Here is a 13,364-nt window from a genome sequence, read left to right as displayed (position 1 = left end):
ATCGAAACCCTGCACAAGATTCAAGCAAGAAAACATACGAAGATAGCGATTAAATACAGTCGAGAGAGTCGAGGCACGAACTTAAACACTGAAGCAAACAAGCAAGTGAAGAAAAGCATTGCAGCCGAAAAGCAGAAATATGTGGAAGACCTAGCAACGACAGCGGAACAATCTGCAAGAGAAGGAAATATGAGACGAATATATGATAAGACGATAAATATTGTAAACCAGAGAGGCCGGTGAAGGGCAAAGAAGGCAAGCCGATCGCTGTGAATCAAGAAGAGAGGAACATATGGGTAGGGAAATTTGACTAACTCTCGAGTAGACCAGCCTCACTGAACCCAACAAACATCGAAGCACCGTAAAAAGACCTTCTTATAGATATCACCTCACGAGTGATCGTAAAAATCCCCACGGCCATCAACTGTTGGAAAGCATAAGGACCAGACTACATGCCGCCTGAAGTACTGAAGTCAGACAACGAAGTAACTGTGAAGATACTCCATCCTCAGTCCAGAAAGATTTGAGAGGAAGGACAAGTGCCGATAGACTGAAAAGGAGTACGAGTGCCAAGTAGCACGGAACCCGGGTCCAGGGTTTCCTGTTGACCACCTCCAACCACCATCGTACCTCAATATATATGGTGCACGCAGTTTCGAGCCATCTAGACTGGTGGCCACACTGCAACTTGATCGATAGCATTCGGTCAGCACCAAGAAGGACTTGACACGCATGACATTGATCACCACCCAGTGATCAATCAATTGTGATCCATCGAATTCATTCTTCCCGCCTTCTCCATAGTTGGATTTTTCTCCACGCTAAAAATCGGAAATCTATTTTCCCAGTTGTCTCGCTTTCAGCTTCAAGGATTGTGTGGTTAGGGTATAATGCCACTACATGTTTACCCTTCGAATGGGTAAACATTTCCTTTTTGCCGATGACATAAAAATGGTTTATTCATTCGCTTCTTCTACCAAAGAAAGCTATATTTCGGCGGTAATTCGAGAAAAAATAAACAAGTTATACGAGTGGACTTTGTCGTGGAATCTTTCACAAGATGTTGACAAAAGTAGATTTATTCACATTGCCTGCTGTCTTAAACTAAATCTGGCTATACATACACTGAAATCTCTCAACACTCTTCGTGACTTACGTTTGCGATATAGCAACAATCTGAACTTTTCCGAGCACATTCGATCTCAAATATCTAAAGCTGGAAGGCTCATTAGAGTATTCTGACAACGGGGATTACCAATCTATATAATTATCTTTTCCATAAAGCTCCCAAAACTCCATTGTGAAAAAACTTTCTGCGCTATTGCATGTCTGCCAAACTCATGTATAGCAGTTCATTTTCCTTTTTTTGCCCGTTTTGTGTCCTTATGCAAGTACGAGTGTATTTAGATATGCACTTACAATTCTTTTTCCTTCATGATGGCTGGAAAACATTAAAAAATCCTCGAAGATTGAGGGGAATCGGGGTTTTCATTGTACTTTTTTCATTGCTACCATGTACCACCTGGCACTTTAGATTAGAGAATAACGACCAGGTTCGGCTGGGTGTCGTATTTTGTTCTGTTTCGCTTCACTCTGTCTACAGTTTCGTTGCAGTAGCTGTTGTTTGGATTGATCAAAATTCTGTTCTGCTAGTAATAAGTCGTGTGACGGTCTGAATCATTCATGGTTTTCCATCATGGAGACATGGTGGTGAGTTTTCATGTCGCGAATATCACGGATTCGATAGTTACGTATCAACTTTCCATGATATTGCGTACTACTATTATTGTGATTGTCACTGGTTCTAACACTAAACTTTTCTGCTGCAGATTGGGATATTTCTCCGTCCGCTTTCTTCTGCTGCCAATTTCATTCCTTTGTTCCAGTTCTTCAGAAGTATTAATTTTGTTTACTACTCTTTTAAGGACCATCATTCGGTTTGCTACGCTTGCAAAAGACTTTAAGAACAGTAATAAAGTTGACCACGTTATTTCCTAATCTTTTCGATAAACCTCGTGCAGTCTTATAGTTTAACCACCAATGTAAGGTAGTCTAAAACAAGAATATTTAACTAAAGAATTCCCACGCTGATCGATAATTTTTTTCACAACTGATGAATTACAGAAATAACTGAACAGTACATATCTTTGTCACTTCTCAAACAGCTTTAATCACATAAAACTTACCCATAAATCACAAGAGGGAAGTTCGCACTCCATTACCCAATAATTTGACATGGCACGAGTTGACCTGATACACGTGATGTAGTGCGGGCGAAACTTTAATATAAAAAGACTGGTATATAATGCAACTTTGCAGGATACACTGAGAACTACATCACATATAACTACTGAGCAAGAACAGAACTGTACTTTATGGTACACTATGTTTAAATGACGACATGTGATACAACCTAATTGTTATCCGTACTAATCCTTATGTAGAAATGCAGTCTAGATCGGTATAAGTACAATTACCATTGTTACATTCGAAATAGACCCAATCCCGAGGTGGTAGATTTGTTATGATGTGAATGCCTAATTCATAAGGTCATACGTGGAAGTCACATCTTTTTTATACTGACTCGTCTTATCGTGAAAATCGGCAATTCGATGTTTAGCACTTCTGAAGGACACATTCAGGCTGTGTATGGAATGGTATATATTTGATGAGGAAAGAAATGAGCCACACAGGACGATCACGCTTACGAGGCTAAGCCACGTCATCCATATCAGTTACGCTCGCGTTCACAGTTTGTGGTGTTCTCTGTGCTGAATGGAAATTTTCTCAGTTTTCTTATTTTTGGCTTTGAAAATCATGTGGTGGAGAACCGATAGCACTACAGATTGTTAGCGATACAAACAAGTATACAATTAGTGCTCACAGAATATGGCCTGTTCTATCTGGTGGTAAATTAGTATTAACTTGACGTTACAATTTTTCAATCTTCCCAACAAGAATGTTTCACTGATATCATGGACTGATCTAATTGAGAACCATTGAATCATGAGAAAATAAATTGGGTTTACCACACTGACCAACAAGCATGTGTCAACATGGACTTTGTTCACTAAACCTGGGAACGGTAAAAGGAAGGTTTCAACAAAATCAAAAAGTACCATGGATGATGCAATTGCAAGGTCTTGGTTCTTGAATCAGCACATTCGACTTGAGAATTTATTATTCCTGAGACAGTGTTATAAAAACTATCGAAAGTAGTAGTGTCAAGTTGGGCTGTGACAAAATACATTAAATTACTCCAAATTAATTCACAGATCTCTGTTAGTTAATAACTGATCTATCGCAACACACACAGCAATCAGCAACTATGAAGAGGACAAAGAAGAGCCATCCTCGACTAATTTCTTGTCAAAGGCATGCAGACAAGTAGTTGTTTGGGATGTAATCACATATATTAGATAAATTGGTGGGTGGATAAATGAGGAAATCTAATATTGAAACCAAGCTCTTCCATGAACTACAACATGGATTTACACATGGCATATAACCACGAATGATTTATTAGGCTAGGACAGTTTTACAGGTTACTTTGGTCAAAAAGCGCTTGTGGATTCACTTTTTACTGACTCCATTTAAGGGATTAGATATCGTCCTGCAAAGCTGGAGATGGTCAGTATCTTGACTACCGGAAGTAGCGATTCTGGTTTACAAAGTGGTGTCTGAGGTTAGAACAGTGAAACTACTGCGTAAAGTTCATTCACTTTACCTTGCAACTAACCAACCTGAGAATAAGTGTCTAATTTACCAGGACCGGTGCAGTCAAGTGTTCTCACTGAACAATGACAGGTACCTAAATAGTTTATCAGCATTGTATGGGTAGTGGACATGAACTTATTCTGTAATTATTCGCATTCTATACAACGAGTTTGGTAGTGGCTAATACTTTGTCAAGTCCGCATTAGGCTATTCTAGCTTCTGGAAAGACCGATATATTTATTCTTCTCAAACCACATTTTTACATAGTCGACTTATTAACCCTGACTGTTTTTAGATGATCGTATATGTGTTGATGGCTTATCCTACTCACCACATCTGTAACTTCATTTATACCTGACTATAAATGCTGATTAACGCTTGATAAATTAATCCGGTTCACTCGCCTTCTAATATCTGACTCTCTCTCTCTTCTCTGTTCCATTTCCCTGATTATCTGTTCAAATCAATGAGTGCGTGAAATATACATGTTCAAACTCCGTTCTCGTTTTCGATTTATTTAATTCCGTTATTCGCTAACGCGGATTAAGTTGATAAAGACATACGAAGGTGGCCGGAGTGTATATTTCAATAACAATCAGCGAACGATCTGATTGGAGTTAGACATTTGGTTCACCAAAGCATCAAGATGAGAGCTCAAAGGAATTAAATGGCTTAAACTATCTCGTCATAGTGGTACTGGCCATAGGTCACGATTGAAGATGTGTGTGGACGGTAAGGATCTACTTGATTTGAACAGCAATGGTGTGAACTTCTGGCCTAATTAAAAGTTCAGAGGGGGTTTTATGGAGAATTTAGTATTTTCACAGTTGAAATCATGAGTCGATTGAAGCTAGACCACCCATCGAAAACCTGGAAGTACTGGACGGCCGTTTCGTCCTATTATGGGACTCCTCAGCAGTGCGCATCCGCGATCCCGCACTCACTGAAGACAATTGGTGAACGGTCGTTCTAATCGTGGATTGGTTGAAGTTAGACATTAACACCGTTGACTGCCGGCTCAGTGGTCTATCGGTTAAGGGCTCTGGCTCGAGACTCGTAGGTCCTGGGTTCGAATCTCGCGAGTGCGGGATCGTGGATGCGCACTGCTGAGGAGTCCCATAATAGGACGAAATGGCCGTCCAGTGCTTCCAGGTTTTCGATGGTGGTCTAGCTTCAGCTGACTCATGATTTCAACTGTGAATATACTAATTAAAAGCCACATTTTGCGGTTAGTATCTAACATGGATAAACCTTTCGTGGTATCCAGATACTGTGATAACTTTGATGACATTATAGAACAAACATGATGTAATTGGAGAAATGTATTAGTGAGGAGAGATCGGGAAGATAGAATGTAACCATGCTTCTAAAGAAGTGTCATATATTCTGGGTTTGAAAATGTTGTTGTCTATAACACTCTTGTGATTAAAGATCCCAAAGTCAGTAAAACTAAAGGTCAGGAACGAAGGAGTTCGAAGGCGTATTTGGAAGGTAGTCAATGTGTCAGGAAGTGTACGATGTAACCTGACTGGTTGTTATGGGGATTCATAGCACGACATAACCAGTAGGGAGCTCAAGAGGATATCTGGCTCCACGCCTCCAGGTGTAGTGTCTCCAGCAACAGGGAACTACTCATTTTGAAGATTTAATTAACTCCATACCATATTATGCGTGTGTGTAAAGTGTTTAATTTGGATTAGTCATCCCGATCCTGATGATTTTTGGCAGACCATCAGTGATCTGTCACCTTAAGTATAAACGGCCCAGTCAGCTGGATGGTTTAACAAGAGCCCAATAATATTTTGCCGACTCTCTCAGACTATGGAATGTCCTAGTGGGGTCCCCAGGGCTCAATACTAGGACCTCTTCTCTTCTTGATTTACATTAACGATCTTCCTCAACAAGTTTCATCTGACTTATTGCTTTTTGTTGATGATGTGAAACTTTGGAGAGAGATACGTAACCATAAGGATACACTAGCACTTCAGGAGGATCTGACTCGACTTCAAAGTTGGGCAGACGACAACGGAATTACCTTCAACACTTCAAAGTGCAAAGTAGTCCATCTGCGACATGTTGCAGACTATAGTTACAACTTAGGAAACTCCTCTCTAGAAGCTTCCCAAGTTGAAAAAGATTTAGGAGTGTTGGCAGCCTGCGACCTGAAGTCGTACGCGAACTGTGACAAAAACGCCTCTCAAGCAAACCTTGCACTGGTAACATTGAAGCGCATTTTGGCCAGTTTGACGGTAGAACCTTCCACATAATCTTCAACAGTTTTATTCGTCTCTATTTATGGTACGGAAACATATTATTTCCTCCCGCCCTCCAAAAGGATAAGGACACTCTGGAACGTAACCAACGTCGAGCCACGAAGTCAGTTCGGGGGCTCAAATTCAAACCTTATGAAGAGCACCTCCAATCACTTAACCTTTACCCGTTAGAGTACAGGCGTCTTAGAGGTGACCTTCTTATGACTTACAGTATCCTTAATACTTCTGGTCATCCCCTTATACATCTTCTTAAGCTTAGTCACAACACTAACCTAAGAGGTAACACCCAGAAACTGGAGGCCCAACATAGCAGAACAGACTGCAGACACAACTTCTACTCCTTAAGATTTGTCAAATGCTGGAATTCGCTGCTGACTGAGCTAGTCCAAGCGACTTCCCAGGAGTCCTTGAAGAGGAAACTTGACTTATTCTTAAGGACTAAAGATAACATATTATTTTGATTTACCACATTCTTTTTTCCTCTATTATCGTTAATGTACCTAGGTTCTTGCCTGGAAGTATTGGTAATCCACTGTTACTAGACACGGGAGCCCGTTAAGCGAAAGCTTCTTCTATTCCGTCCACAACCATTTGAACCATTTGAACCATTTGACTCTACTTGTGTACTGGAAATCATCATGTAATGGTTAAGAGCTCATGTAGTGACAGCCGACCTCTTAATCGTATTAACTGGGGTCAGTAATAATAAAACTCACATCAACAAAACTACTAACCACTATGATTGCCATACTATTATGAACTGAGCGAAAGTAGTGTTTGGTTGAAAAAATTAGCTTTCTGGTGTACTGTCGTTTGGGCGCGTAATTGGGTTATAGTCCCAGCTGACAGTTGTTTGGCGTTTTCGTTATGAAAACCAGAGGATCTGGATATAGATCTGATTTCAAGAAGACATACGTCCTAGAAAAGTCTGCAGATCCCAAAACTCCACACCCAGGTGAACGTAAACAAAAGTCGGGTCGAGTCAAGGGTATCCTCAATTGTACTAAGCGTCAGCGGACTTCTGAAACCTATAGATCAGCGCATTTAGTAGGTCGTAGAAGAGCTTCTAACTTCGTTACATATACACAGAATGGTCGACTTTTCTATGATATCTACGTCAGAGAATCTCCATACCGTACAAACAAACTAGTATCTTCAGTTCTTAAAGAAACTATTGAAGATAGACCTACTACAAATTTAACGGATCAGATCAATGCAAAGCTACGTAGAAAGAATGCTCGCACTAGAAGTTACGATGATTCTGTTCAAAATCCATGCTCGAGAACCTCTGTTATCAGAGATTCGACCAGGACTAGTAAAAGCAATGTCAGGTCATGTGGCTCTGTTAAAAAATCTGCTAAGGGCCTTAGGAGAATCCAAAAATGTCGGAACAAAAGTCCGGACATTCACAAAGCATTAAGACGTGAGCTTGGACCTGATTACGTATCTCCTGTTAAAGCTTATGGTAAACGGTTGGCAAGTCTAAACGCAACTGCCATCATAGGTGCTTTTAATTCTAAATCTCCCAGGAAAACATATGTTAGGAAAAAAAAGTCGGATGTATCATTTGAGTTGGGATTACCACCAACTTTGGTTCATTCAGATGAAGCAGATGATGCTATTACAGAGCCTATGTGTTCAGTCGTTGATGATGATTTAGTTCACTGTGTGGAGATTACCGATGCCCTAACTCCAGAACAAAGCAACGTACTGACAACGCACAAGTCCCCAAGTTGTACTCCTGCGAATGAAGCCACACCATCAACGTTTAAGAACGTTTGTCAAATTAACCCTGCAATCGAAAGTTTTCATTCACAACGAATTATACCGCTAGGACATGACACGTTTGGCGTTCAGCAGATCATGCATCAAGTGGTAGTTATGCCTCATTCGAACGAATCCTCTCCAATTATGTGTCAGTCTAAGTTGCCAGATCTCGGCACACCTGTCCCTCGTCCATCAATAGGAAGTGCAGTTCCTTTTCCTGTGTTATCCTGTCCAAAACCATATGATTGTTATTTTAATGATACCTCATTACAACAGCGACACAACCAAGTTATGTACAATCCACTTTATCCCTCCCTCCCGCCTCAGTACGTTAATACTTGGAATCCTACGTTACCGTGTATTTCAAATTCAAGTATCACACCATCCTTTGTTGCTTGTGCACCTCCAAATGTTATTCTTCCCCACGTTGGCTCACCTTTTGTTGTTCCCAACCTTGGTGTTACGCCTCAGGTCGCATATCCACTTGTTTTACAATCGTTTCCCAATATCCCTGCATCTTATATAGGACCTAGTTTTCCCTGCGGAATTATCTCACCTGTTATTTTACCGACATCATGGGCTCAACCTAGCTTGCTACCTTGTCAACCTTTCAATGCCTCAGCTAGCAACAACAATGAACTCTTATGTCCTATGATGATCTCGTCCGCACAAATTATTTCAAACACTCAACCACAACTTATTCAATTGCCAAGTAATCAATCCACAAGCTTATTACCTCAAACAGGTCTAGGACAGTTAATGTTGAATAACTCTACAGTCATACCAAATGCATATTCTAGCTCGGATCAGATGACGTCTAGTTACCACAGCAAACCACATGTGGAGAACCACTCGACGTGTTATTCGTATAGTAAGATTAATGACCCTGTATTGCCGTACCAAACACCGCCTACTGACATCCTAAATGAAACTATTAATATAGTTCCATCCCCAAATTCACATGCTTTTTGTACACAAACTGAAAGGTCTTTACTAAATGAGAGCAGTTCACTTGAGATGAAGTCCTTGGTTGAAAACTCTGGGAAGAAATTAAGCCCAGCCGTCACATGTCGGGATAATCAAAAAGATGCGTGGGTGTGGGAGGGCAATTCTTTTGATCAACATATTTTCCATCAGGTAAGCTGTATAATATGTTTTGGTCATGTTAAAGACTAAGCTTCTCAACTGTGCTGAGATTCGCAAGTTCATGTTTTGGTAGCTGTAAGGAGTTTGTTTGATATTCGATATTTTGTCTCTCTAACCATCCACGAGTTTGCTTTTTCCGGAATAAGTAGCTGAAGGTATTTCGCTAAGTTGAATTCTTTAGCAAACACAAATAATTGTCAAAATGGTCGGTCTTAGTTTGGCTAGTGTTCCAATATCTTGTCTTTGTGTCGATGTGTTACTAAACAGGAAACAAAGTAGAAGCAGTCAATTTAATTCCTATCAACAGTTTACGCAATGGTACTGCTAAAGGCAGATTAAAGTATGGGGCAATTGTGGGAGAAAACGAAGTTTCATCATGTTCAAGATAAAATTAGTTGTACTACTAACTATATAATATTCTCATCCAAGCGCATACGGTAAACATCGTAGTTGTAAGTGACGAATTTGCTGCGTGGATTGGATAATATTGTAGTTCATACGAATCATATAGCTTGTGCAAAGCACGTTCATTGCAAAACGAGCCATACAGAGCATGTCGAATTTTGTTTTGTTTATAAACGGATTACTCATGTAGTCATCCTTCTTCAAATTGTTGAATACTATCGTGTATCTTTCATGCCAATGTTCGTATCTAACGTCATCAGGGTTACTTCTGTTTGCTGAACTAAATTGTCTTTTGGAATACAATGATAACCTGTAGCTTCTGGAAAGTCCACTAACCTGTTAAAACCCTATTTAAAGTCACCTGAAGTAGAATGGTGAAATACCACTATCTTTGTACTTCGTTTCAAATTAGGAGCAGGTTGAACAGAGCGTTCAAACTCTCCACTGATTTTTAATATTATCACCCATTAAATTCTGGAATCTGTTTACTGTGCTACCCTACGTTGTAGCTGACTGACAACACTTAATCGGTTGGAAATCAAAATTAGTATACAAATCATATTCTTATAATATCAAAATGCACTTCTAATGGAACGACGGAAATTCACGGCTACAATCAACATTTAAAATAGTCGGGAAATTCATATGCTTGGATTACCCACTGTGCTAGTACCAGTTTATATACCTTGCTTTAATTCACACTTTTACTGACTAGTGATATTACCCAGGCACCTAAGCTGGAGTAAGTCTATCAGAGTTTATACCTCCAACCCAGTGATAGGAATGTAGATTCAAAATATCTGGTTTAATTTTTCACTTAAAATGTATCCCTCAATGCTTTATATTTTTGTCTTTATTGCATAGTTTCCACTCATCTTTTCCTCTACGACTTTAATTTATCTCTGTGTGGTTCATTTCTTAGTGCTTTGTTGTATCAAGCAAATTTTTTTACAAATAACTATAAAAGTATATCAAAAGGTACTACTAGCAAAAGTTTCGGGAAAATGGAAGTTGAAATAAGTAACTCATATCCCTTTCTTTCTCGAGAATTCATAACACCACCTAACTTTTATTTTTATCAGTCTGATGCACCTCCAGTGCTCTGCCAGTGTTACCGTGCAATCCGGCACCGAAGAGATGGTATGGTGATTCGTGTGAAGGACAGTGTCTTATTGTGTAGTGGTCCAAGCCGAAGTCATCCACCGCATGTCGCGAAAATTGTTGCATTGTATCATGATAAAAATACAGGTGAGTAGTTATAGCATCACACCTGGTTTATGTGTACGTAATTATTCCTGATTATCGTATTCGTTTAGTTTACATAGTCAATGTATAAGTTATGAGATCATCAGTACGTAAGGTGTTTTATTATAGTTGTATCTAGCATTAAATTTTATATGAAGCATTTCTTTAGGAAAGTAACTGTGTGGAAAGTTATGATAGTGAGAGTAGTTCCTTTCAAATACATTGTTGAGACTTTGAGATATTGCTTTCCTAAAGAAATTTTGCACACAGACGTGTACGTCGACCCAATTTGGTTTATCACAGTAGCACTTCGAGATGAAAGTTAACGAGATATGAATGCCGAAGGAATAGGGATAATGTAGTAGCGATACTAGTAAGAAAGATGCCCTGGTATGGCCGAGAGTGGGGAGACTCCGCTCTCCCTCTCGAAATGCTCTCACATGGCCACGAGTATATAGCCTCTGCCAAGGAAGTCCTACTCACTGCCTTCTCGTGGTGGGGGTGCCGTTTAATAAATTGAGAGGACGAAAAGCGAATGCCCGGCGCTTTAAGCGGGTTGGTGAACACGGAAAGTTCACCTAGGGGAGTTGAAAAACCCTGATTCCAAACCAATGATGCACATGGGCTCCAGTATCTTGAGGAAACAAATGGCGTATGAACCAATTGTTGGTCACCGGCTACCATGGGACTGCATCTCCTCACGATGCTTCACTGCCTTGTGGATCAGACCTTTATGTTGAAGGCTCCGGGTGTGGTCCCCTAAGAAAACCACCTGCTTCGGTTTGGACACCTGGGCAGTATCACAGCCCTCACGCAAGTCGAACGGGATTTGTGCGGCGCATATGTATCTGGTGCTTCCTTGTACCAATATTTATGTGTTTAAATAAAATAAAATAGCATCTATGGGCGGTTCTGACTCACCTATCGAGTTTCGGTTAGTTAAGTGATACCAATATTTCATCTCCATAGATCTCATAGTCGATACGGTTTAGCTAAATTATGTTTCATTCTCAATTTTGAGACCGATTATTCATGGTAACATATATGATATTACTGCAAAGTGTTTCTAAAGCTGATCGTTAAGGTTTGAGCTTTAGAATCCACTTCACTTCTAGAAAATATTATTTATTAAATGTGTTATGACTTTTGTGCCCTGTTAATTATCACGTGATAAGATCTCCAATTAGAACACCGACTTATATCGTCGTGACACTATGTCAAACCAATGGCGCATCAACCAGTACGGGCAGCCTAGAGTCAACTCTGAATTCTTATTGGTCCTCCGAGATTGTGGCTTCTCGCCTAACCTAACCGGCTCAGCCCAGAACAGCAATATCAGCTTCCACTCTATGAGTCATATATTTCAGACATACTTGGTTTATATACAAGCAAAGCAAACCACATCGTACCATAAAATAAAATAACAATCATACAAGATCAAGCCAAACAGTGACCGTGATTGTGATAGACTGTTACTAATAAATTGCGAATAACTTTAGGATAGTAAATCTTATGATAATAGTCAATGGGTCCAGTAAAAGCCTAAAAGGAACATAAATATATATTATCTAGTTACTTAACAGTTATATGATAAGCATGTATATGATAACAGTCTATAAATAGTTCCCGTAAGTTACCCATAACTTAATCTTTGGATATAACAAAGTATTAAACTCATCAGTGGCACGTGTCCTTAAACGTTTTAGTAAATTCTTAACATTTTGATAAATTGGAATGATGGAAAAGACATGTAACTTAAAAAGTTTGTGCGAATGATGTTGTCTAGGAAAACAAAGAAAGCTACATGACTAAATCATCCAGCTCTAAATGACAAAACTTAAAATAAATTACTTACCAAATACGTTTAGAGTTTTCACATTTAAATCTTTTTTAAAAAAAACTGGGTGCTAATTAAATTTGTTTAGTCGAATAGAATCAACATATTTTAACCGTTTTCCCACCACATGTGTATTATATTGATAGGCATTGGTTTCTAATGCTTAAAGCATTTTTTGATAATGAACTATGGTTTACAAGTGTTATGATAATATCATCAGGTGTTCATTTATCCCACTGTTGAAAATCAGTGAGTTTGTAATTCACTCCAAAAACGTTTATGTTGAGGATTTTATGTAGACTCAGTTTTTCTTCATTTTTCGTCCTCTTAGACTTTAGTGTTCTGGATGATTGTTTGTCTATTCTACTTTTGTATGATATTTACCTAAAATATTATCTTTTTACGTAGACACAAAAATGATGTCTCTACTATGGTACTATCGTCCTGAACATACGTCTGGCGCATCACACAATTTTGTCAAGAATGAACTTTATGCAAGCAGACATCGTGACACTAATCCACTTGATTGTATAGAAGACAAGGCATATGTACTTCCTGTTAGTGCATATAATCGTTATATGGCAAAGCTTAAACGTCAACAGGTAAATTTATTTTTCTAAATAAATATAAACTAATTGTAGTTGGAGTCAGTGATCACTTTTTCAACTAATCAGTTAATTAGGTTACACTTTGAAAGCAAATTATTCATAAGATAAGCGTATTTTGTATGATATAAAGATAATTTAGTACCTGTTCATGAAATGTCAATTTACGGTAGCATCCTATTACTGTTAGTCAGTGAACCGTTAAGTGACTTAAATACAAACATGAGAATATAGGATAAGGTTTCTTGAAATTTCCATGTGGTTTCATTAATTCTTCAACTAAAAATTGTTTTTCAAACTGTTTGAGATAACATTGGCTATCAAAGTCGACCATCATGTTTTGATGATGTTTAAGATAAATAAATCTGT

General features: G+C 38.9%; 1 protein-coding gene across 1 annotated transcript; it reads left to right on the top strand.

The window, feature by feature from the left end:
- Positions 1-6,857: 6,857 nt before the first annotated feature.
- Smp_071200 (putative bromo adjacent homology domain containing) lies at positions 6,858-13,010 on the top strand (the record flags this gene model as incomplete). The annotated part of the gene is made up of 3 exons (XM_018799648.1): positions 6,858-8,894; positions 10,391-10,556; positions 12,799-13,010. The coding sequence occupies 3 exons, from the start codon at positions 6,858-6,860 to the stop codon at positions 13,008-13,010; spliced, it is 2,415 nt and encodes an 804-aa protein (XP_018651416.1).
- Positions 13,011-13,364: the final 354 nt, after the last annotated feature.

The sequence above is a fragment of the Schistosoma mansoni genome, chromosome 3, assembly GCF_000237925.1.
Source record: "Schistosoma mansoni strain Puerto Rico chromosome 3, complete genome".
Classification (NCBI taxonomy): domain Eukaryota; kingdom Metazoa; phylum Platyhelminthes; class Trematoda; order Strigeidida; family Schistosomatidae; genus Schistosoma; species Schistosoma mansoni.
The sequence above is the reverse complement of the archived record's forward strand: the minus strand, read 5'-3'. Positions and strand labels throughout refer to the sequence as shown.